The sequence below is a fragment of the Dipodomys merriami genome, unplaced genomic scaffold (assembly GCF_024711535.1).
Source record: "Dipodomys merriami isolate MVZ:Mamm:240054 unplaced genomic scaffold, mDipMer1.0.p SCAF_103, whole genome shotgun sequence".
NCBI classification, from domain to species: domain Eukaryota; kingdom Metazoa; phylum Chordata; class Mammalia; order Rodentia; family Heteromyidae; genus Dipodomys; species Dipodomys merriami.
The window spans coordinates 2,531,050-2,557,974 of record NW_027202305.1 but is presented as its reverse complement, the minus strand read 5'-3'; the positions used below and the strand labels follow the sequence as shown (position 1 = coordinate 2,557,974).

General features: G+C 40.6%; 1 protein-coding gene across 1 annotated transcript; it reads left to right on the top strand.

Moving 5' to 3' along the window:
• The first annotated feature begins 856 nt into the window (after positions 1–856).
• On the top strand, positions 857–9,183 carry LOC138809433 (collagenase 3). The gene is made up of 10 exons (XM_069995953.1): positions 857–976; positions 1,064–1,305; positions 1,866–2,014; positions 2,175–2,300; positions 2,688–2,849; positions 4,678–4,795; positions 5,599–5,732; positions 6,858–7,017; positions 8,321–8,424; positions 9,059–9,183. The coding sequence occupies exons 1-10, from the start codon at positions 857–859 to the stop codon at positions 9,157–9,159; spliced, it is 1,416 nt and encodes a 471-aa protein (XP_069852054.1). The 3' UTR covers positions 9,160–9,183.
• Positions 9,184–26,925: the final 17,742 nt, after the last annotated feature.

The following is a 26,925-nucleotide window of genomic DNA, read 5'->3' as shown; positions in this document are numbered from 1 at the left end:
TCCAACCACTTATTTAAACCAGCCCATTAAATTTGAAAGGCATGGAAAATATTGCTCTACCTAGTGACATCACCAGAGGGGCCAAAGATAACAAACGGGATTTTATGATATTGAGTGCATCAAATTCCAAAGTGAATAATGTGCTGCAGTGAAGAGCTCTAAAACAGCACCTCTGCACTGGATGAGGGATGTGGGAGCCTCAGCTTTTCCATCACAGGAACTTGAGATCCACAGTGGGAAGCACTTCCAGGAGGCTGCCAAAAGTTCTGTCCTAGGATCCCACTCCCCACAACACATCCAAGGCTTTAAGCTTGGATCTGTGCTGTTCCACAGCCCTCCACAAAATCAGCATTTCCCTCTGGAACCACTCTGGAGAGGATAGAGTTGAGACCTTGGTGGGCTATCAGCATTATGGAAGCAGGACCCGTTGCCTTTTTATGTTATGGAGGTATCATGTAAATAGTCTACCTAGATATTCTTATTATGAAAAACTCCAAGTAGCTGCTTTCTTACAAAAGGAAGGCGACATTTTTTTTTTGCCCAGTGAAATGAAAAAGCTACTGCTCTCTGCCTTCCCACGGAACCCATAAATATGCTGACACTGTTTATTTTGCCAGATGGGTTTCAAGACCCCGTTGAAACCAGAGATGCCCTCATTCTGCATTTCCCTAAAATTCTGCCACAAAACCACACTTGGGAGGAAAGAAGAAAAAAAAAAGTGGCCATGCAAGCATATTTACCTTGAACTGCCTAGAAGCAGAAACACATCCATACAGGATGACTCACCACTACAGGCCTATAAAAGTGAAGGGATTTGCTATGGAAAGGCAAGTCTTGGGCAGCACAGCCATACAAGATGCGTCCAGGTGTCCTGGCTTCCTTCTTCTTCCTGAGCTGGGCTCACTGTCGGTCCCTGCCCCTTCCCAGTGGGGATGATGACAGTGACGTGTCTGAGGAAGACCTCCAGTTCGCAGAGGTAAAGCACCCTGCCACCCTGGAAACGGAGAGCATCTCTTAGATTCCCTTTTCTCTTAAAAGTAGGTGACCTGGGTCTCTTTTCTAGCACTACCTGAAATCATACTACCATCCTCGGAATCTTGCGGGAATCCTGAAGAAGTCGGCTGCCGGTTCCATGGTGGAGAGGCTTCGAGAAATGCAGTCATTCTTTGGGTTGGAGGTGACAGGCCAGCTTGATGATAATACCTTAGATGTCATGAAAAAACCAAGATGCGGGGTCCCTGATGTGGGTGAATACAATGTTTTCCCTCGAACTCTCAAGTGGTCCAACATGAATCTAACCTACAGGTAAATCATAGACTGTATTTTCTTAGTATTCGTTAGTTTTGTTCTTCTAATCCTAAGTGTCTGATAGCAATTGGAAATAGCTTCAACACTGTTGTTGTGGTGGCCTTATAACATCTATTACTGTAATACCAACCCAGCAGTATCTTTCAGTGGACAAATCAAATACTCCCTTTAGAAATAGAAAGTAAATAGGAGTAAAAGTAGATTCAAGAAACTCTGAAACAACATCAGTCATATTTATCATATAAATGCTGAGAGGGAGCACTTTTTCTAGAATATCCACAGGGCTCTTTCACTTAATTTGGCTGTATCAATATAATCCCAAATTTTTAGCATGCATCTGAATAGTTCACATTTAAGCTGCCATGTGGACAGGTATTTGGAGATGCTTAAACATTTTATTGAATTTTAGGCTTTTTCTCCTAGTATGACAGCATAATTAATTAAACCTACCTTATAAAGAAGCTTTACCTTCACTTAGAAAGTAATATTCCAGGAAAGCATGTTCTAAAATAGCTTTCATCTTCCCAAGTTTAATTGAGACTTTCTCTGCTGAACAGAATTGTGAATTATACTCCAGATATGACTCATTCAGAAGTGGAAAAGTCCTTCAAAAAAGCCTTCAAAGTGTGGTCCGATGTCACCCCTTTGAATTTCACCAGAATCCATGACGGCACAGCTGATATCATGATCTCTTTTGGAACTAAAGGTAATGATGAAGAATCATTTGGGAAGCATTTTTGTTGGTTCCATTTCTATTTCTTTTGTCATTCTTCACTTTTATAGCATTCAGCAAAACGTTGCCAACCCCTTGAGACAGATACCACTTACTGAAGATATCCGAATCTATTCTTTGCTTTTATGTGTAGAACATGGCGACTTCTACCCATTTGATGGGCCCTCTGGTCTGCTGGCTCACGCTTTTCCTCCTGGACCAAATTATGGAGGAGATGCCCATTTTGATGATGACGAAACCTGGACAAGTAGTTCCAAAGGTAACATAATCATCTAAGCCACAAACCAGCTATATACGACCCATGTGATTTCACTGAAGGTCATTTCTGTCACCTGCCTGGGAATAGAAAGAGAAAAAGCAGGACTCCTATTCTCTTCACAATAAATCCTTGACTACTAATTAGAGGAGAGCGATCTATTGACATTACTGAGGGCAAGTGACTAATGGTATAGGCAATTATAACCAGAAAGTGATAAAATATTGACAAGGATTGAAGCAGTCATTTGACTCTTACTTAGCAACTGATTATTAATTTTAAAAGCTGAGTAAGAGAATGAGAAAGAGAAAAGTGAGTTGCAGAAAATAATCATTCTTCCATTGCCTGTCCTTGGTACAGTTTGCTCACTCTCGCCTGGTTCTCTTGCAGGCTACAACCTGTTCCTGGTTGCTGCTCATGAGTTTGGCCACTCCTTAGGGCTGGACCACTCCAAGGACCCCGGGGCACTTATGTTCCCCATCTACACCTACACCGGCAAGAACCACTTCATGCTCCCCGAGGACGATGTGCAAGGCATCCAGTCTCTCTACGGTAACTCTTAATTGATCATTTTATAAACAAAATGGACACCAGAAAATGGATACTTGAAAGGGGCGGGGCAGGCTTGAGAGGAGTGGGGTAGATGAATGAAGAGAAGAAGGGAAATGCAGTCAAGAATCCAATGTTTAGCCTACAAAATTAAGAAGAGCGAGGAAAGGGAGGGATAGGTGAGAACGCTGAAAGGGGTGACATTGTTCAAGGCTGCTTTGTGAATGACAACTCCTCTGTGCAACCACTGGAAGATAAGAATAAAAACAGTAGGATAAGCAGAGTAGATACTTACATTGACTATCTAAATTACTACTGAACTTACCATTCCCAACAATGCTGTCATTGACAATACTTTCTTTCCAAATCAAACTACTTATTCAAGTAGAGTATAGCCCACCTGGTTAAGATGTGACTCTTCCTATTTGTATTTTATTCATTGCAATATACACTCATAAGAAAGGAAGCTACTTTATTCCTCCTTCAACCAATTAACCAAATAAGCCCTATTTAGCTAGAGTACAGCAATCTATTTATTTATTTATTTATTTATTTATTTATTTGCCTGGGGCTTGAACTCAGGGTCTGGGTGCTGTCCCTGAGCCTCTTTGTGCTCAAGGCTAGCACTTGAGCCACTTGAACCACAACACCGCTTCTGGCTTTTTCTGAGTGGTTTATTGGAGGTCAGAGTCTCACAGACACAGCTGCCTGCACTGGCTTCAAACTGCAATCCTCAAACCTCAGCTTCCTGAGTGGCTAGGAATAGAGGAGGGAGCCAATGGCAACTGGCCACGAGTATACTATGTAGTAGTGAACTCTAATACTGCATAAACTCAGGCAACACAGTTTATGGAAAAAGCAGGATTTTGAGCAGCTTTCTAAATTCTGGGTATTCTTTCACCACTCCAATTTGCCCTAGAAATTACTCAGGTGGCCTTTGCAATTGTTAAATAATATCTACAGTGACCGTGTAAGAAACGGTTCTTTTTTTCTTGCACATTTTAAATAACATCTCAAAATAATTAAACCTCAAAGCAGACATTACTTACGGCCCACTTGCCACAAATAGAAGTGAGTGGCCCAGTCAGCAGCGTGACCATGTCTGGAGGAATGTGGCCGGCCTGCCCCCATCACCTCAACCCAGCGCTTCTCCCTCTGTACTTAAATCTGCCATCATAACTAGTATAAGTAAGGGCAGGAATGGAGAGGCAACCCAGGGAATGATTGAGTTGATTTTAAGATTCTTACTTCTGCTCTGCTGAGACCGAGGGGCTGAAGACAGACAGAGGTAACAAAGCCGTGCTGGGCCACTACTGCCCACACACCCCGCCTGCCTGTGGAAAAGCTGCAGACACGTGACCAGTCACTCAGAGGTGCAGGGCAGGCTTGACACAGAGACGCAGCTGCCGAATGGCAACCTGGTGACACAACATCATCTGATGTTGATGGCTGTCAGTCTAGAAAAGGAGTGAAGACAGGGCTACCACAGGGCCCGGGTGCCATCAGCCATGGCTTAAAAGGGAGCATGAACCTCCAAGGTAGCCATGCGACTCAAGGGGGAAACGTTCTCAGTCTTTTGCTTTACCTTTCTGTCTCTATCATCCACCTAAAGAAATCTAAATTTATAGTCCAGAAGAATCTAAAGGGTCCTAAAGGACAAGAGCAGAGTGTAGTCCCCTGTGGGGCACAGGTAGCTGGAGGAAGGAATTAGGGCTAGCAGGTATCTATGTGCAGCCTCAGGGCTCCATGTCCTCCCTGGAGACCACCTTTCCCTGACCCAGTCACCAGGAAGACCACCCTCAGTAACTTCCCAATTCTTTCATCACTGCAGGCCCAGGTGATGAAGACCCCAACCCTAAACACCCCAAAACACCTGACAAGTGTGACCCTGCCTTGTCCCTTGATGCCATCACCAGTCTCCGAGGAGAGACAATGATCTTCAAAGACAGGTACTGAGACGCCGTCACCAGCTTTGCACATGACAAGCATTAGCTTTAAGAGACTTCTTGGAGAGTTTATTTGCATATTGCAGACCAACATCCTGATGGGTTGACATGTACACAGTGGCTGTTCTTAACATTGTGCAGCTTATAGGTTGTTTCTTGTAAAAAATAAAATTGGCAAATTAAAATTAGAAATTCTATTTCTCTGAAAAGCAAATATGAAAGAAATCACGAAATGACTAATTTCGTGAGTTCTTTTGGTTTGGAAAAACTGATTCTGGATGTATATGTTGGAATTTGAGGGGGAAAAAAGAGTACTTTCAACCTAAATTTGAAGATAAAAGTTAAGTCGTAATTTTCACTTAGCATGCTTTTTCTTTATCTGTTCATCTGCACATTCATTCATTTGTTCTTCCCTCATTCGAGACCCATCAGCACTGCCACCATTTTGATTATTCAACAGTACATTTTACTCTCGGTGCCCCAGGCCATGGGATCCTGGATGACACTGTTTATGAAATTCATCTTTTCTTTCTAGAGTCCAATGCTAAAGCCTGCCACATTTGCTTGCCATGTGCAAGATAGCAAAATTGAATAAAGCCTGCTCTCTACCCATCGATAGCCCTCCCTCAGGCCTATGATATTTCAAATGTGAATGCGTTAGGTGAGAGAGTTAGAGCTCTGACTCAAAACTGACACTTGAGAATTCCCCCATAGCTATCTGATGTGGGCTGAGCTCCCCCTCTGGCAGGGTGGGAGTATTACACTAACTGTATTATGCAAACTGTACATTTTTACTCTTGCCCTAGATTCTTCTGGCGTCTACACCCTCAGCAGGTTGACGCAGAGCTGTTTTTGACAAAATCATTTTGGCCAGAACTCCCTAACCGTGTCGATGCTGCATATGAGCATCCCTCACGTGACCTTATCTTCATCTTTAGAGGTAAGCCTTCCCGGGTAAGACTTCGCACAGGCCAGGGGAGGCAGCGATGAACTTGGGTTACCAGTGACTTAGCAAAATGGTTGACACTAAAAAATTACCTACATGAAGAAGCAAGTGTAACCAATGAAGAGCAGAAAGCATCTGAAACCATTCTACAAAGGTTCCTAAATTTGTGATGTTAAGACCCACAGGTTATTATCCATCATATTCATTCTTTACTCACAGCCAACATTTAAGTTCTTTTCTCCTAGATCTTCTAAAAAAATTGTTGAGAAAATTTAACAATGTGCTTTGTCAGGGAAGGGGGAAATATTAATCCTAACTCCCTCTCTGTACATAAATTTATTTCATTTCTAACTTTTTTCTTCTAGTTCTTCACCGTATTTTTACATAAAATTATGGAACATTTCCAAATTGTTGCTCTATACCCATGGCTATAATTTGATGCTAGTTTTACGTAACATTCTACTGATGCTATTTCTATTGACTATTATTTAATGTTACGACAAAGTTACCTTTGAATGGAGGAAATAACATTCTGATTGGTATAAAGTTTGAGTTTTAATCTAATTTATTCTTCCCACAGTGCTGTTTCTTCATGTATTTTCAATCCAGCTACAAACAGTATTTAGAGGCAATAAGTTGCCAAATTGTCATATTTGTTTGTATATATTCATAATTAGAAAGTTTGTATCTTATTCTTTTTTGTGCTTGAAGAATGTTCAAATTTCTATGTTTCATAAACATGATTTATTTTCTTTTTTGGTCAGTCATGGGGCTTGAACTCTGGGTCTGGGCACTGTCCCTCAGCTCTCAAGCTCAAGGCTAGTGCTCTATCACTTGAGCCACAGCACCACTTCTGGTTTTCTGAGTGGTTAATTGGAGATAAGAGTCTCACGGAGTTTTCTGCCTGGGCTGGCTTTGAACTGTGATCCTCAGATCTCAGCCTCCTTAATAGCTAGGATTACAGGCGTGAGCCACCGGCACCTGGCCTAAACATGGAAATTTTAAGTAGACACTAAATAGTCCATTTCTTAGAAATAGTCTCCTTTTGTTTAAGGTAATACCTACATCCATGAACTCTAAGCCTCTAGGATCATAAACCTGTTCTTTCACTTATCCTAGGTAGAAAATTTTGGGCTCTTAATGGTTATGACATTCTGGAAGGCTATCCCCAAAAAATATCAGAACTTGGATTTCCAAAAGAGGTTAAGAAGATAAGTGCTGCAGTTCATTTTGAGGATACAGGCAAAACTCTCTTTTTCTCTGGAAACCAGGTCTGGAGGTATGGCAGTACTACTCTAAATTAATATCTACTCTAAATTATTGTATCACAGGTTATTTATGGTCCCTATCAACTCCTTTGGCAACCTCTCAGGCATGTATTATTTTAAAGAAATCTCAAACCCTCTTGAAAACATGCATGCACACATATACACACATCCCTGTATATATCATCCTTGCCTTTTGATTTTTCATTTATGACAATGACATGACTCTGTCTAAAGAGGACTGACAACTGTGTCTGGTACTACATTTTGTGCCCTGTACTCCATGAGCAGTACATGAGTCGCTCAGGGTAGATCGCTCACCATAGCTCAAACACACAATGCTTCTACATCCCTTCAACTTCTGAGGACATTTTCTTTGTTGGCTTTCCATGCATCTCTCTCAAAAGTCTACCTACTGAAGTTACCATTTCAAAAACATAGTCTTTCCTAATCACCCCATTCAGAAGTCATTGCCCTGTGTTCTGTACTCCCATGACATTTTCTGTCTACTCTCTTGTGATACTTAGCTTCTAAGGCCTAAAGTTGCAGTTATGTATATACATTTCCAAGATATTACCCTCTTACTTATTGAAATACAACTAAAGGATTCAGGAATCTTTTCATCAGTGACTGTAGAAGCTTAAAGAAGAGAGCTTCTTCTCCTTGGTTAATTTCAGGATGTATTTTGTTGACCAGGTATGACATGAGCAGGGAAGAAGAAATATGAGATAATCTGTTATAGAAAGATATAATTACATACTCTTTTGACTTTTGCTACAGAAATTAAACCTTGAATATTTCTGTATCCATTATTGTATTTAGCAAGTTGGAGATCAAAGGATAAGCACAGAATACATAAGTATATTTATTACACCATAAAACACCTTCCTAATGGAATGTTTTAGTAACAGATAAATAATTGGTGAACTGGAAATGAGCTTATGACTATCTTCATGCATGTGACCTTTAAATGAGTCAACAAAGACTAACCAAGCATCAGTGTTGTAATTCCTCTTGTTAAAGGGCTACAAAATGGTAAAACTCTCACCAATTTTGAAAGGTGCCACAACATCAATTGCATTGTTTTTCATTAGTATGTACTAGTTGTACAAAGGTGTTTCCTTTGGTATTTCCATACACGTATATGCTGTTTTTTTTTCAAACTCACCTCTTCTATTACACACATTACTTACTACATTCCCCAAACTGGTCTCAGTCTCCTAAGCCCAAGTAATTCTTCCACTTCAGCCTCCCCAGTAGCTGGGATTACAAGGTAAACACTATTGTGCTTACTCATTTCTTTTCCTTATTTAACAGTTATGATGACATTAATCATATTATGGATAAAGACTATCCCAGATTGATAGAAGAAGAGTTCCCAGGAATTGGTGATAAAGTAGACGCTGTTTATGAGAAAAACGGTAACTATTTACATTGCATTGATTCTCAAAAAGATGTTCTTTGGTCTCAAAAACCTTTCCCCTATTTTAATGATGGATCTAGAATGTACTAATAACTATTGGGCAGCTAAGGGACTAATCATCAAATGTTATAGGATAATATCCAATATACAGACAGCATGCAAAAAATAACCTGCTTAGAATAAATGAGAATTTTACTTAGTTAACACTTCTGTGAATAAGGGATACTAGGTGTTACATGGTAGGCAAAATTACTCATAAAAATGTCAGGTTGCAAAAGATATTTCCAGAATTCAAACTGAAGTCAGGTGCAGCATGATTTATATATAAGTAAGCACCATAGCTAAATAAAAACACACCACCCATAATTTACAACAAATAATTAATATCAATTTTTTTCTTCAAAACTGGAATGTATGAAAAGACAATTCTAAGCAACTTAAGACTTCTCAGAATCTTTATCCCTCTTTGTCTCTTCTTTCAAACTCCAAATAGTACATTTAAGCTTTAGTAGGACAATGGTTGGAATGTTAAAGCTAAATGAACTCCTACAGATGGGATGCTTAGTATTTGCTGTAGGAAAACCTCAGTATTTTCTAGCTCTGACATGCTCCCCATGTCTTTTATCCTCTAGGTTATATCTATTTTTTCAATGGACCCATACAGTTTGAATACAGCATCTGGAGTAACCGTGTGGTCCGTGTCATGCCAACAAATTCCCTACTGTGGTGTTAAGTGCCTTTTAAAAATTATTTAAACTCTGAAGAACATTTGGGTGGGGTGGGGTGGGGTGGGGTGAGGTGGGAGAGGAGATGTACTGGGGGAAGGCTTAGCTCTGTGAGCAAGCTGCAGTAAGTTATCTTTGAGCAACTGTGAGGGCTGTGGCTGGAACCACAGTGAGTAGTTTTACAGTAATGAGACAGTCCATCCAAGGATCACTGGCTGACGTGTGTGACAGCCTACCCATCACTGATGATATTGCCCACAGTGAAAATGGCATACATAATTTGTTGATGATGCACACTTATAAAATATATGTATAAGGAAACTTAGGAAGGCGTTATGTACATCCCATTTATATAATTCTGAATTGTCTGCTAAAAACAAGTATGAACTCACATAAACATGGGAGCATAGGGTAGTGATATGTGACTTTAAAGTAAAGGGAACTACCTGACAAATGGATTGCAGACAACTTCCCTAAGAAGCAATTTGTACTGAGACTCTTGTACTGAGAACATAGCATGTGTATATGCCCCAATACTAAGAAAATATCAAGTCACTAAAGAAAGGAAATAAACTGATGAGAGAAAGGAGATGTGGGTTTGGAGCCTGGTTATCACTTTCAAAGACCGCCTTCAAGTAAAACAAATATTTGTTTTGCTTATTGACAGAAGATAAGGAAGAGATCTCTTTTTATTAAAATATCTCATGTCTCTGAAAAGTCATACAGTAGAAAAATGTTGTAAAAATCTAGCAAATTGCATCACTTTTTTTCCCTAAACCATTGATTTGTTCACAGTAATGTTTCAATGTTATTTTATGGACCTAATCATTGTAATAGATAAGCTATTTTTCCAAAGATTTGTTGTAGTAGGAAATAAAAGTTATTTTATAAATTGGAAGTATATATGTCAAAACGGACATCCAAAATGAATTAAATAGTCTACCAGGTTGTAATCCTCCTGAGAAGTTGGGCAATGCCTTGGATGGACACTTGGCATTTACTGGATCTGTGAATGGAAACCAAAGGAAGAGCTCTTGTGCTGAGAGATCTTAGCCATAAAAACTCAGGCAAAGAAAACTAAGTGTTTATCTGAAAGTATTTCTGTTACTTCTAATAAAAGATATTTTTCAACAGACATTGTTACATGGTACATTTTATCTTTATGCATAATTTCAAACTCTCTTCATACACATTCATTTTCCCCTTCTTTCATTCCATCCTTTCTTTCCTTCTTTCCTTTATTTTCTTTCCTTTCTTTTCTTTTTCCCTCCCTCTGCCCCTCCCTCCTTCCTTTGTATTTTCCTTCTTTCCTGCCTTTCTTCTTTTTCCCTTCTCCTTTCTCTTCCTCCCTTTCTTTTTCCCTCTCCTCTAAACTTAGAATTAAATGTACCAGGAGATATCAACAAAATGTCCAGCCTAGTACTGAAAAGACCTTCTTTCTGGGGCAGCTCCATATATGGAGGCCACTGTCTCCTCGGAATCCTTCCTGCATGAAGTACTATTTGTTCATAAGGGGAATGAGCAAAAGACCTGATTCTCAGGAAGAATGAATTCCAGATCTTACTCTTCCTTGCACTCTGCACCAGACGCACACCTATATAGATACAGATATAATATATAAATACACACAGTCGGGATTCATTCTGACCCCTGGCTCTGCTGCACTCTCAGTTACACATTCCCAATTGAACTGACGTTGCCTGGACTCGTGCCCTACAACTGTGGCCAAAACATCATTTGGAAATTATGCCAAGATGTCTACATGGAAGTTCATAGTGGAAGATGAGAGGATTTAAAGGGAGCTTCGCATGAGTTGAGCAGATGATCCTAATAGAATCTTCTATGAAATGAATTACAGATAAAATACAGATAACCTATTCCCACAAGTATTCCTGAATGGAGTTTGGAAGCCAAATAAGTATTTTATGAGAAGTAAGAGCTAATATCATGGGCAAAGGCACTGAATTTGAGCTAACTGCAGCTAGTAATGGTCTCTTCATAGACAGTGAGGTTTAAAAGTTATAAAACTCATCAAAGTTTACCAATAGTCAGATTGAATTTGAAACAGGAGAAACTGACAAGATCTTATATGCTATAGCAAATTTTGCCATTGTAATGATCTGAGAGAACATTTGTGTTCCATTAAAAATATTATGCTGATCTCTTAATGCAGGCAGAATAAAAACAACAAAGCATAAGGAACAGATCTTATAGAACGACAGCCTCCACCACTTAAACCTTGGGCACAGAAAACATTCTTCTTTTTCAGGATTCATGACAATGTTGTAGGGTTGGAAGTTCCACTAGGTGGCAGCAGAAATACTCTTTATGAATATCAAGCTGCTCAATTAATTTGAATAGTTCACAGAACGGGTGCTTTGTTTCTTAATGTAAGAAAGAGGAACTTGGCCAAATGCTGGCTGTGATTCCTGACTTTCTGTCCTTGGCTTTCAATAAGGTTAACAGGTGTCATGAATTGAAGAACAGTTTGTTCCAGTTTTGCTAATCACACATGTGTTCTGTCACTTATGCCAGAATCAGGATGGTATGTCATGAGAAGCTACGGAGATCTGTGCTGCACCCTGAGGTGAGGTTTTGAGTCATCACAGCCCTTGGAGTGACAGGGTTCAAAGTGAATCACAAACCGCACAAAGCACACACATACACACACAGAACCAGTGTCCCTAAAACCAAACCAAACTAGGACTTTTCCAGCCACAAGAGGAAGGAAGACAATTCCAATTACCAGGCATGATATATCTTGTTTCCCAGTTTAAAAAGAAAATGAATCGTTGTCCATTAACTGGAAACAATGTGGAGTTTCCAGGAAGAGGATGGTTACAGTTTCTGACGTTTCTTTCTCACATGGCTTAGATTTTCTAGTTTGCAGGACTTCACAACTGTGTGATATCCTGAAGTGTGTGAAATTTTTCTTCTCATGACTGAATGTGAATAAGTCAAACTCTACTACACAAATGCTATTTCAATTATACATATTCATATTCAAAATTCATCATAAAACTGGGCCCTGTAACTCATGCCTGTAACCCTAGATACTCAGGAGGCTGAGATCTAAGGATCCTAGTTTGAACCCAGCCCACGCAGGAAAGTCTTTGAGACTCTTATCTCCTATTAACCATCAAAAAGCTGGAAGTGGCACTGTGGCTCAAGTAGTAGAATACTAGCCTTGAGAAGAAAAGCTCAAGGACAGTGTTCATGTTGTGAGTTCAAGCCCAGGACTGGCACACACATGCATGTGCGCACGTACACACACACAGGGTGAATCATTTGCTTCCATTAATTTCCTGAACACTAGGGCATAAGGATAAGAGTAAAGAAGATTGAGGTCTGTCACCAATAGTGAACACAGAGAGGAGTCTTTGGGGGCAGTGAAGAAAAAAAGGTAGTTGTTCCAGAGAAAAGTGCAAAAGAAAACACCTAAATATGAAACGATGCTTGGTGGTGGTGATGGTGGTGGTGCTAGGTAATAAACCCAGGGCTTAGTGTGTGCTGAGTGTGTGCTCTAACATGAAGCTAACTTTCTAGCTCTGGGAAGATTAAAGTGATAGAGCACGGCTCCCTAGGAAGAAATGAGACTACAGTGAAGAAATCAGTGTCTCTACCATAACACAGACAAGGAACCATCTACAAACCATTGTGAAAACCAATCTGTGATTAAATGCTTAGAAAAATCATGTCATCTTTCTGAGTTGTAAACTCAAAGAGCAACTGGAGAATAATAATGACAAACATTTCTACTTTCCTACGTGCCAGAGCTGAGTGTTGCACATGTCTGCCTTTTGTGAGGCCCGCCTGGCCACCCCCTGAGCCATCCTTACCAGAACAAATCCAGGCAAGGGGAGCTGGAACCTTACAACCTGGGAGCAAGTGCTTAACAGAGCATTATGATGATTATAGATTTCACATGGTCGTGGGATATAGCTGAAGGTCTGTTTGAGGAAACAGTTTATCTTCAGCCGATATCTTATTTGGGACAACATAAAACTATATACTTCTTGAGAAAATAAATAGCCAAGGAGAAAAGCCCACAGCCTCTTGTGGTAAGGAAGACTAGCTAGTCTTCAGGAATCTGTCTCAAGGAAAGGCATGAACCAAGTGCACTAACAAAGGCACTGTCCTGGGGGGTGAGAGGGTGGAAATGTAGAAATCCTGCTGGATGCTCAGGTGAGCAGGCCCATCCCTTTCCTAAACCTGCTTTTCCTGTGCTTGCACAATGGGCCAGGCCTTAGGATACAGTCAGCGGAAACACAAAGTAGTCATTTTTTTTCCAATCATATGACTGATTTCATTTCTACATCAGTATGAGGTGTCATGTAGTACTGAAACACACCAGATCCTTGGAGCCTTCATCCATTGTTTCAAAACCATACTGGGTGAACGCAGTCATTCCTCGGGCCAAGCAGGGTCTGACCCTTAGGTGACAGAATTACAGGTGTGTCTCCTGTTACCTAAAGGAGACACTAGCTTCTCTTCCCCATTTCTAACCTCTTCAGTGACAGTTTATTCTACAAATTCCCCAGTCCCAATCTCTCTGCCTTTCAAAAGGAAGAAGATAATTTAAGGTATTCCCTCGGGAGGTATAATCATTGATGATGATTACTTAGTGAAGAATAATTAAGAGTTTGGACCCCGAGGGTAAAAACACACCCTGTAGAAGCAGTTTTATAGCAGCTGAGGGCCTGTTACTGAACATGAAATCATGAGAATCAGGTTGAGTCACGCTTGAGGGGCTCTGGGTTTATGCCCTGGCTAATTCTCAGAGTTGATGTTCTCGGGATTCTGGCGAGCAAGCTACTATGGATAAAACTGTTACCCAGATGTCTTAAATCAAATTTCCCTCTGTTTGGGTTTTCACTCATTGCTTCTTCATTCGCTAAGCAGAGGAATACTGTATAAAACAGAATAATTCAGCTTCTCGAAATTGTCGGTGCAGTCTTCAGGGTGGAACCATAATTAGGTTTAGATGTAAAACTGGGTCAAACCACCCAAGTGGGAAGTTCAAGTAAAAAGTGCTGCGATAAATGGGATTGTATATCCACTTCCAGTGGATCAACATTCTGGTGGCAGAACAGATCAACAGGCACAATCCCTCGTCCCTGGAAGTAGGACTGGTCGCCCAGTGGAGAGCTGTTTAGGAATAGCAGCTCCCCAAATTCCTCAAGCCTCCATCTGGCTCCCAGCTAAGGGCTTGCTAACATCCTTGTGACTCCCTGTGCAGTCTCTCTGAGATAGCAGAACTCCTCTGGAATCTACAATCACTGAACTAAGAAAAGTAGACAGGTGTTCACTTTGTCTTATGGCAATGAAGACTTTCAGTGTTTCTGGAAGAATGCAACAAAGGATCATGACTTCAACGTGGGTCCCTGGGTGGTGGTCCTGTAGTCTGGGCTGTGGTGGAGAAGTGGCCAGGTGATCACTCATCACTCAAGCCAGGGCCAGCTGTATAACCTGGAATGACCCTGGTAGCCATTCTGCTTCAGAGTTAGTCCTATTGTCTCAGAGCTCCCTGGGTCTGTAGACTTCCGCAGACTCAGAATCACTCTTGTGCATGAAGTGAAACTTACTCGCCTGGAAAAGGGTTGATAAGCAGGAGCTGGGAACTGAAAGGGGAAAGAAGAATAGGAAGGGGAATTGAATGGAAGAAGGAGATGTAGATCCAAGGAAGGAAAAGACTATGTTCTCCACAGTATTTACCCTGCTGCAGGCAAGTAGTGTGTCCTAGCAATTGGGAAGCACACATGTCCACAGTACAGAGTGGAATATGCTGTCTGCTTGTGTGTGTGCGTGTGTGTGTGTGTGTGTGTGTGTGTGTGTGTGTGCTTGTGTGCTTGTGTGAGTGCATGTGTGCATGCACACGCGTGCAAGTATGTGTGGTCTTGGAGCAGAATGAATGCCTGGAAGGTCCACAACCCAAGAAGGACAAAATACAAATTGAAATTCCCACTTTGGAGATACCCAGAATTTGTTCTGGTGTTGTGTCCACAGTAGCATGGCAATTGAACATGATCATGCAGCTCAGAGTGTGGACTGGAGCATGAGTAGTTTGGAAGTAACAAGCTGTCTCACAGCTCTGTACCTCACAATCCTCTGCACAACATGAGGACAGTACTTGCCATGTCTACCTTCTGGGGTTGTTACAAAGATCACACAAAACTGTTTCTTTGGCGTATGTAAACGAGCAAGTGATGTTTTAAGATGACCACTATTAGAGTTTCCAGCTCCCTTCCCTCACCCTTCTTTCCTTCTATCCTAGAAACATCTCTAAGAGCTAAGCCCTGGGCAATGGGGAGTTGGGCTCCCATCATTGGAATTATTGTTTTAAGTCATCTCATTCTGAATAATTTAGCTTGTATCTCTGCATATTGAAACCCAAGGAACTCCCAACTAGCAAAGACTATTAGGAAAGAGAGAAGCAGAGTAAACTCCACATATTACATTTGCAGTTGATTTATTATGGAGGAAAGTAGCGTTTGGATTTTACAAACCAAGAAGCATGTCATTTCCTGGAGTGTTTGGAAGTTTTTAAACCCTATTTCTTGTTCAAATCTATTGACTTTTGATCTGAGATGGCCTAAGTAGTTGCCCAGTAAACTCAAGACAAGTGCTCTGCCATTACATGGGCTGGTTGAGCCAGTGAAAACTTGACAGAAAAATAATGGTCTGGGAACCAGCGGGAGCTTGTGTTTCATTGTGGTATTAAAAATGACTAATTTGTAGAAAATGGAAAACCAATTATAGTATAAGCATATTACAGAAAAGAGCCTTAGAACAGTTGCAAGCTTAATTAATAACCCAGACGGTATTTCCCAACTCACAGACCTTTTTGTCATGTGGTAAAATATGTGGTTTATCCACTACCCTGGAAGATTCACCATGAACCTCTGCTTCCAGGAAATATGATATGATATAGACTTAAATTTATGTACCCCAATTCCACTGTCCCTCCAAGATGCTGTTCCTACTTGAGTGGACAAATGACTTATTGAATATTCTCTGATTTGTCCTTAAACTTAGTTGAATGAGAGAGATATATGAGTACTCTTGTAATCTTTCAGCAGTTATAAAGCTGTGCTCTACTGGTTTTAATGACTGAGCAAGGAGCTTCATAAAGGCCATCTACCCTTCTCCATGCAGCTGAAATGCAGCAGCCCATAGGCTTACCAGAGCCTGGGAAGGGGCTGGATCGTGGTGGAAAGCAGACAATAAGGCTAGAAGGCTCGGGAATACAATTGGACCTATTAAATTCCAAATTAGTCACAACCTTCTCATGTTCTTTAGAGCTGGAGTTGACAGTATGTCTCAAAATAGCTAATATAAGTTTTAAGGCTTCCTACACAGCATAATGATAAATATTTTGGTGACAGATACACCAATTTTACCAATCTACTCATTGCATAAGGCTTACATGAACTGAAAGGTTACACTATATCTCATAATTGCATATAACTAAGGGTCAATTAAAATTTTTCAATATATAGAAAATTCTTTTAATATTTCATGTAGTCCTGAATACAGCTATAACTTAGAGCTGTAGAAGACCTGGGGAAATGCTACCAAGAAACACCAGAGAAAGGGTGAAGAAAGAAAGCCTGAGATGGAAATCCAGGCCCTCGGTGTGGAGAACCCTAAGTGACAGGGTTAACTTAAGGTGTGAGTCTTTTGTAGCGTGAACACTTCTGTGTGAAGAAAGGGTGTGATAAGAGATGCCTGTGTACTTCACTGTCAGAACACTTGTCTAGCATGCCCAAGCCCCTGGATTCAATCCATGATATGAAAAGAGGCAGGCAGGCAGAGAGGCAGGCAGGCAGGCAGGCAGGCAGGCAGGCAGGCAGAATATAGTTGTTTTAACCAAAGCACATAGAGCACACTGAAAAGTAAATAAGGCCAACAAGTTTTAAATAAAGTTATTAATTGGGGATGGGAAGGTGGCTCAGTGGTAGAGCACTTGCCTTGCATGCATGAGGCCCTGGGTTCCATTCCTCAGCACCACATAAGCAGAAAAAGCCAGAAGTGGTGCTGCTCTGTCTCAAGTGGTAGAGCGCTAGCCTTGAGCTGAAGAGCTAAGGGACAGCGCCCAGGCCCAGAGTTCAGGCCCCACGACTGGATCCCCACCCCATGCCCCAAAACAAACAAACAAACAAAAAAACCAAAGTTATTGAGTTATTGTTCACCGGAAGGCTAAGACTCTCTGGAACCTCTTCTGCCTTGGAAGGTTAAAGTGGGTAAAGTTCACTACCATCCTAAGCCCTATCATTTGAGCAGGAAATGATGACAGCTCATGTTGCCTTTTCATTTCTCATATTCTTAGACTGTGACTTCCCCCTGGAGAAGTAAACTTGCTAGACTTTTCCAGTTGCTGCTGTCCACAGCCTCTGTAGGGACTGGTTTCCTCAACTGAGTCATCCTGCTCCTAGAATGCTGCCTTCATCAAAGGCAAGAGGACTACATGGACAAAACTGATCTGAAATAAATAAAGGGGTGCAGATGCTTTGGGGGACACAGGTGGCCATGCACTGACCTCAACAAAAAGTCTTATTAGTTGGACTCTAAGTCCCAGAAAGGAAGCCTGGGCTAGGACATTCTTTGTGCCAGGGCTACCCACATGTAGAGAAGATGGCACTCGGGAAGGGAGTTGGTTGCATGGAAATCAGTGACTTCCTCCGCACTGTGGTTCATCCCACCAGCCCCTGATGGAAGGCCTTCCGGCTCTTCTGGAATGATAGGAAATGAAACAGTCGTTCTTTATTTGTCATTCTCTCTTTCTCTCACCTCTCTCTTCCCCCCTCTCTCCTCTCTCGCTCTCTCTCCCCTCGCATTTTTTTTTTGGAGACAGGATCCCACTAATACAGCCTTGCATGCTAGCCTTGAATTTCTGAATGTAGATAGTTCCGCCTTGCTCAGCTTCCCAAGTATTGGGATGATTTTTCTTCATTATTGGATCAGCTTTCAAAACGTTAATGTGTTTATTAAAAAGAATCCTTTAAAAGTTCAGTTTCTAGGTCATAGCTGGAGGTTCTGATTCAGTAGATAATGGCAGCCACCGTGAAGGACAAATTCCCCCTTGAGTTTTCTAGAGGCGTGACGGCACTGCTGCTTCAGTGGTGCCGGGTTGTCCTCCTCTGCTTAGCTCTCATTTTATCTCCTCTGCCCTCTGATAAGATCATAAACATTTGAGGTCAAGAAATATACCTTTGCTTTCTCCAACACTTCTGGAAGTAGACCTCACGTGTGACAATGTTGATTCAAAGTAAACAGAACCTAGTCCTTGAAAATGTCAGGGCTGGTTTTGAGTGGGAAAGACTCACTTTCTAGGCAAAAAGAATTCACCAGACAAGAAATACATAAGGACATAGGCTTTCCAGTAGATGTGTAAGCAAATGACTCAAAACACCCAGAATGTGTTGTTTTAAAAAGTTTTGTTTTTCAAAAGTATTTTAGCCAGCTTATTTTACTTAGAATGTTATCCAAAAGATAAAAATGATTGCTCCTTTTTATACTTAAGACAAATCCCTTAATTAGCATTATGATTAATTGCTAGCATTATTATTGATAGTGGAGCTAGATCTCAGGGTCTCCTGCTTGCTGGACAAACACACTGACTTGAGCTATGCCTGCAGTCCTTTTGCTTTAGGTTTGTCAGATAAGTTTCATATGCTTTGTCCTGGACTGACTGACTTCAGACAGTGATCTTCCTATCTTTAGCTGGGATTAGAGGCACTCATCAACATGCCTGGCTTGTTTTTGAGATAGAATTTTGCTAACTTAATTAGGCTGACATTGAACTATGAACCTCCTGCTCTCTACCTCCAGAAAAATAGGCCTGTATCCCATCCCACTCTCTTTAATTAATAATTCATTTCAAAATTCTAAACTAGAATAAAAAATGTACCAAAAGGCCAAAGTCATCTATCAGTGGTAGGCATTTGTTCAGGAAGGAGAGAGAGGGGATCTGGTGACTTCCTCCTTCTTTAACAATTTGTCATTCCCTTGCTTAAAACTTGCCACAAGTTTTGGTTCACCTGTAGATTATGATTCAGACTCCCAAGGGTAGATTTACAACATCAACCCAGCTGAGTCTGGGCACTCATTTCCCACCCAGCCCAGTCTCTGGATGTGGCCTCCAGCCATGTCCCACCAATCCACTCAGTGTCCATCATCTCCCTTTCAGTGCCTAGAAGAGATCCAACACTGCCCTTTCTGACCTTTGAATATGCTGCTCTTCCTATCCCAGCTAACTTCCTCTGCAACATTCAAATCTCAATTCAATTATCACTTCATTTCAGGCCTGATTCTAATATAAAAGAGGAAGAAAAAATAAGAACTCTACCTACTTTAATGAATGACTTAGAGTTTTTAGCGTTTTTCAGGAAGACGTGGGCAGCTTATTTTGCTGTAAATTTACTGTGGTTTCAGAAGTACTTCACTTGTCTGAGGAATGGTTTCACTTCCTTTACAATGGTCAGTAATAGTCACAATAAAATTAAGACAGTAGAAAAAATAAACTCTATGTACATGTAGACAACAAGTAAACTCCTTGTACAATAGTCTAGGGAAATTTACCCAGGTAAGTTATAGACTTGTATGATCTAGTTATTAATCTAACTCAGATATTAGACTGGCCATTTTTAGTTGAGCATTTTGATCAAATAGATTCAGCTTATCACTCACCCACTCACAATGTTATGTAATTGAGGGTTTCCATTAACTTCTTGAACATTTGTGTATAATGATAACAGTGAAGGCAGGAGTCTTTTGAGCCAGTGAGGAAAAAAGATATTTGCTCCAAAGAGAGGTGCAACCCCCCCCCCAAAAAAAATCCTAATTATGCAATGGCTGGTGTTCAGTTGTGGTGCTAGATGTGGACATGGGTGGAATTCCTACTTGATGAAAACTGGGAATTCATTCCTGTCCTAAGAGACATCCCCTAATAAAAATTTAAAAATTCCACTAGTAGCCAATCATTTGGAAAACCACAAAAAATTTAAGAGACTCCTGAAAGGAATCACTCAATAAATAAAATGGTTGCGGTTACGGCTGCATGGTTATACAGTATGCACTGAAAAAAAAGTCATTAAGACAAACGCTTAGGATTTGTACACTTTCCCCACAGGCATATCATATATCCATAACAATTGCCTAAAAGTATTGCAGTTCCTTAGCTACAGCAAATTATTGAGACCGTGAGGTTCAGCTTCCTCATTGCAGAATGGAAATTGTAGCAGCAGCATAGGGTCGTGAGTTTACATGAAATAACGTTCAGAAAACATCCAGCCTAATGCCTACCTGCCAAGCATTATGCTCTCATTCATGCTGGATCCTTATCTTTTGAACATCCCTTCACAACGTATATACATTTGAGATCTCAAAAGAAAAATTAAGCCAGAGACAATCCACTGGACTAGACATGCCAAAGACCAAAGAGCTGATGAGACTTAGGAGCTAAAGCCAGCCCAAACCCTGGTACTCTTGGGTAACAGGGAATATGAACATGTGAAGGCTCCTTGTCATAATAACTACAACCAAGCCAAACATTGCAGCTGAGGTGCCAGTGAGCATTTCAGACTCACAGCTGAAATCACAGTATTTGCTCACTGTGCAAGATTCTTCCCACCAAAAATACAAGGGTAAACCACCAAAATAGGAAATATCATAACAGTGGGGTTCCCCAGGAATGGTCATAGCAGGGTATCTAAGTTCACTTTGGGACCAGCCTTACAAGAATGCTTGACTGACTCACAAAAAGCCAATCAATGGACACTTTCATATATACCGTCTTCCAAGCCAGGAGTTGTGGAAATTGAGATGTTCTGCTGTGAGCAGCATGCGTCACCAACTTGTTCTTATTAAACTGCTTTCCTTTGAGTTTTTCCATCCTTCAGGTTTGGTGCCCACAGTGACCTGGCCAATGTTCATAAAGCAAAAATATTTGTATAGTCATGAACTCTAACTTTCCTTCCTCTATGTCTCAGCATCCTACCAGGGCCTGGAGTGTTTATTAGAATGAACAAATTCATTCTGCACTAATTGATTAGGAGTACTTCCCATGATGCAATCATTGAAAAAAAGCAAGAATCAGGGAAATGTCTGTAGTGCAATTCTATATTTACTGAGCAAACCATGGCAAACTTCCAGAAGACTATGCATCAGAAGACTAATGAAGAAGAGCCAGAGAGAGGGAGAAAATGAGTTATTAATGATGGGACAAAAGGAGAAAAGGGACAGTTATAAACCAACCAAACAACAAAAAGACCCACTCTAATGAAAGTAAAAGTCTGCCATAAGCATTGCATGTATGATACAAACTTATTTGCTTAAATTTCTCCATATGTGCATAAATGCATAAAGAGAGGGATGAGAGAATCGTGGTGATCTCATGAGTACAGTATCAATTGACATTTTATTTAGTCCTTATGCTTTGTAAGTTGATTCTTTACTCTTTTTTCTTCTTTGTACTTCAAATGTATTTTGGCTGGCATTCATCATTTGTATCATCAGAGATGACTTTTTAAATTCTCATAGAGATAAAAAAATTCTTATTTGTATTCAGCTGACATTCTGCATTCTCCATGCACATGTCTAGTAGCCCTTAAACTAGCTCTCCTCAAGAAGGAGGCATGGAAAGTATGGAAGTCTTGGTTCCTAAGCCCCTCACTCCAGTTGTACTGATGCAGCAAGGGCACATACATATGAATGTGGACTTGGAAGCAGAAAGAAAAACATCCCAGCAGCTCTGGAAAAGAAGTCAGAACATAAATCTTCTGCACAAAGTGACCAAAGCTAAGTGGGATGTGAGATAGGTCTCATGGAGTTAGCTGAGCCCAACTGGACCCTGTGGCCACAGGCTTTGTCTCAGGAAAACCAGGAGCAAAGTCTTTCCTGAGGCACACAAGAACGTGTCTAGAGACATGGAGGCCTCCCTCAAACTTCCTTGAGTTATGTCTAGCACACAGCTGTTTATACATGGTTGCCACTCACTGTGAGATAGTTTTCACTTATAAGTGGGTTTGAAATATGATTCATTCTTCTTTGAAGAGCCTGTTAATCATCTCATGGACTTGGTATTCAAAGGAAGTTCCTTGTTCTCTCCAAAAAGTAGATCTTCTCAGAGCTGATGGAAAATCCCAAGAGATTTGTTAATTCATAATGAAACTAAGATGTGAAACTTGAGCTCATGAAATGGCTGGGTGCTGAGGAAGGGCCTCCGTGCCTCACCTGGGTTTATCCAAGGTAAGGTAGGAAGCTATCCTAGACAGAGAGAATTCCACTTCCTGCTTAGTGCAACTCTGCTAAAGCGGCTTCATTCTGTTTCTCCAAGTGGGTGTGGGGATTTTTTTAGGCTAAAATAAATTTTTATTAAACGTTAGAAGACATTGATTACAACTGACACATTCTTTACACAACAACTGCCAATCTGTGTCCAATTTTTAAAGTTCTCTACACATTTGGACATTTTGTTGTGAAACAGAGTGTAAAAATATGTCTTTTAGAAAGTGTTAAGACCAAGATTTTAGTCAAAATAATGTTTAAAATGGAAGTCTTTGCATGAAAGTGAGCTTTCAGTGATAAAATAAGTGAACTTTAAACATTAAATAGATAAATCTGACTTACTAAGGCAATGAGCAAGTATTCTGTAAACTTCTGAAATTCACCTGAAATGTTTTATTACTTTCAGAAGCAGTGCCAGTACAAGGTATCAGCAACCATAGTATAGGAATCTTGAATGATACCATTCATTATGCCAAAAGCACCAGTAACAACCAACTATATAGACAAACAAAAAATTTTAAAATCATCACAAAGAAGCACCTCTTCTGAGACATGTCAAGATGTCTTATTACACTAGAGGTTTATGGCACAGCCAAAAAACCCAACAGAAGAGAGTATCTCCACATAAAGTAATAGTAATTCATCCATTTTAGAACTGAGTAACATCTCTTTAGTAGTGTTACTGGTATAAAAGAAAGACACTAGTTTAAACTATGACACAACATAGAAAAAAGGGTCAACAGTTAGGGTCTTTGAAAGTATCTCTTAGGTTTAACAAAGACCAACTTTTGTAAACTGAATCTCTAATTCAAATACATCTTCATTATTCCAAAAAGGTGACTGACCAACTGATGCTATCCAGGACAGCAGAAGCCCAACCACCAACTTGGAGGATACATTGTCTCACAAAGGAGCAAGTTTACCTCAAAGACGGGAAGGAAGCAGAAATAAACTGCAATATATACACAGTTACGAGGAATTTTAAAATTCGATGTTGCCAACTTTTTGCCCTGAGCTGGGTGCTTTTTATAATCTCTGGAGAAACAAGTACATTCCATTGTTCCAAGTTGTGCCTATAAATGCTATTGTTCCAGCAGCAGGAACAGTATTTTTGTTCAAGACACTGTCAAAGTCAGATAAGCTAGGCTAATAAGAGGACTTCATGGACAGACAGACAGATGTAGATAAATAATAGAAAACCATTCCTTCAAACACTGTTTCCTTCACAAACTATTCAGAATGTCCCTGCATTTTTTGGCAGACACTATGTGTGTTTCGAATGTTCAGTAGGTCTTGCTGCAATACATTGAAGTTCTGCCTTTCAAGGTTCTCCTATCAGTAGCATGCCCGTTGCACAGGTAGCTCTTTAAGAAGCCATTGGACAATACATTAAAGGAGGATTTATTAAAGGTAGCTGGGAGAAGGAAGTTTCTGAGAGTCCCAATGTGTTTGAGTCAGAATGGCTCAAGGATCAAGGCAAGAAAACAGTAAATATTTCAGAATTTCTACCTCAGATCACACTAATTTGACTACATACATGGAAGATGGACTAGCTGTCTGTTCCAGATATGTGAGTCGTTCCTGTGCTGGTTCAATGATCTCACCTCCAAGATTACATTTCAACTCACAGTTAAGCAGCTATTTATTAAACTACCTAGTGATACTACTAGAGCTTAAAATAAGAGGTCCACAGTTATATAAATCATGATCACATAAGCTCATGAAGTATACACTTTCTTGACAAATAGAGCAATGCATTTAGAAAACTATATTTAAAGTATATGAGTAATAATAAAGGTGATAATGATAGAACAGCACACACACCAAATAGGAAGTCCCATATTGAGTATTCTGGGTAAGGGCCACATAGAATCACTATCCAGATGTGTCACATATATTGAATTCTTTTCCAGGAAAATTTAATTTCAGCTCTATTCCACCACACCACTGCGCCAGCAGGAAATTCAGCCCCAGTGGTTCTGTAGTTCCACCTTCTCCTTACTGATCTTCCCAGGCTACCTATCTTTCAGTTCTACTTACTGCTGCTTCTGTGCCAGACTTGCTTTGGGGATGTCACCTGCCCCCGGCCTAGGATCTCACTTCCCTGAAGTCTCCTGTGGTCCTCCATACCCTTGGAGTTCTTCTGTGCAATGGGGCTCAGTTCTTCCTGGGATCCAGAATCCCTGGACTCTCCCATACTTGCATTATGGGTTTAGGGGAAAAAAAATCACCTACCATCCTTATTGATTGAGATGCATTGTATACAAAAATAAGCATGACACAATGAAATCCCCTGTACAACTAATTGATACTAATAAAAATTATAGGTCAGTAAAAATAAAACAATTTATCTCACCATGGAGAGTAAGTACCATGCAGATTCTGATTTATTATTCTTGCTCTAGTCATGGAATTGTCTTCATTTTGATTCTATCTGGTCAACAAGTATGGGTGATCAGTTTCTTTTGAGAATGTCCCTATTTTTTTGCCAGTCCAGATGCAGAAAATCAGGAGCTAGGCACTGTCCCTGAGCCTCTTTGTACTCAAGGCTAGCATTCTACCACTTGAGCCACAGTACCACTTCTGCGTTTTTGTTTGTTTGTATTTTGTAGTTTATTGGAGATAGGAGTCTCACAGACTTTCCTGCCCCAGTTGGCATAATCCTCAGATCTCAGCCTTCTGAGTAGCTAAGATTATGGCATGAGCCTCCAGCATGTGGCTGTCACTACTTTTTTTTTTTTTTTTTGTCAGTCGTGGGGCTTGAACTCTGGGCTTGGGCCCTGTCCCTTAGCTCTTCAGCTCAAGGCGAGCACTCTACCACTTGAGCCATAGCACCACTTCCGGTTTTTTAGTAATTTTATTTGAGATAAGAGTGTCACGGACTTTCCTGCCCAGGCTGGCTTTGAACTGTGACCCTCAGATCTCAGCCTCCTGAGTAGTTAGAATTACAGGCGTGAGCCACCGGCGCCCTGCTTTGTCACTATTTTTTTAATGACACCAACCTAGATCTTTTGGCAGCATGGATGTCTTCTTGAGAAGTTTTATCTACTCTATGGCGAAATGCTAAGTGGAACTGGTGACATGGTCATTTACTGACTCAGTAACATATAGTACAAACTCTGCATGACATGTAGAGGTCTGAAAGCTAGCTTTCTCATCTCCAGATTGAGGAAGACAGCCATCACTGAAACTATTTATAAAGTGTCAGACATTTGCTAGATACTTTTGCAAATTATTTAATACAATCTTTGTAACACTTCATACAAATGTTCTGTTTGAAAACAATACCTTTTACAGAAGTAAAACTGCTCAAGGTGATAAAATAATGGGGTTAAGATTTTGAAGCAGGTCAAAAATCTTGATTTCAGGACTGAGTTTATAACCATTCACAGCTATGTCCTGTGGGTGCCTAAGTGGCCTCTATCTCCTCAGTTCTCCCATTTGGGACACAAGATGAGTCAAGACCCAGATGGAAATAAAATTTGGGTGTTTCTGAGGACATTCTATCACTTTGTATCTTTAGCAATGTCCCCTTATTTCTTGTACCCCATGCTCACAGGATACTTCCTGTTTTCCTTCCAAAAACCAATTCCTTCCTGCCCTAGATATGAACAATTCTCAGTAGGGAAGTTACTCCTACATTCATTCACATGTGCTTTTTGAGTAGCTACTAACTTCACAGTAGTTTTTTTCAGCATGAGGAATGCAGTGGAGAGCCACCTTCTTTTTCAACCTTGTTTTGTTATCCTTAGGAAGTTGTGCAGAGGGCCTTCATTTCAATATGTCTGTTTATGAGTACAATGCACCTGGATCAATGTCACGTCTCCCATCATCCTCTCCATCTCTGCAGTATTTCTCATTTTTTCTGCTTTCTAATCCACATCTGTAGTGTTCCTTTTAAGATACTTGAGCTAAATTCAACAAATGAAAGGGTTACTATCTTTTCCCCCATATTCTTCCTTTTTGCAAATCCTAGAGCCACATCTTATAGCAAATTCAATACATATTCTTTCCCCCAAGGTCAAAAGTAAGGGAGTAAAGGAATGAGTGAGTGAGCAACTATTATATTGCTAGAATTTGTAACTCTGCCTCATCTGATCATCAGCAAAGCCTAAGGAGGCAAAGGTTGACATCCTCCTTTCAATTAGGCACCTGGGAGTCCTGGAGCTCTAACTATAGACCTTGTAACAAGTCAGAGTTTGGAAGTGAAATTCCAGAGACAGTGTGGAGAATCTCCTTTTGCCCTACTTGAGAAGGGAATTTGTCCCCTGGAGTCCTGGCCTCAGGAAAATGCCAGGAAGTAACCAGTATTTCCCAGGCCAGGGATGTGGGTCAGAGCCATGATTACATTATTACCACTACCATCCACCTGTTGTTCATACAAATCAAAGGGTGTGTAATCCAAAGGATGCAGAGTTGAACTTTTCCCTGCTCAACTGCCCCACAGCTTGGATTTCAAATAATATTGGATTTCAAATAATATTGAC

What these genes read in the sequence shown, in the direction of transcription:
- LOC138809433 (XM_069995953.1), top strand. Translation starts at nt 857, where the DNA reads ATGCGTCCAGGTGTCCTGGCTTCCTTCTTCTTCCTGAGCTGGGCTCAC. An exon ending in CCTTATCTTCATCTTTAGAG is followed by an intron (nt 5,733 to 6,857) that starts GTAAGCCTTCCC and finishes CACTTATCCTAG; the next exon opens with GTAGAAAATTTTGGGCTCTT. An exon ending in TCTGGAAACCAGGTCTGGAG is followed by an intron (nt 7,018 to 8,320) that starts GTATGGCAGTAC and finishes CTTATTTAACAG; the next exon opens with TTATGATGACATTAATCATA.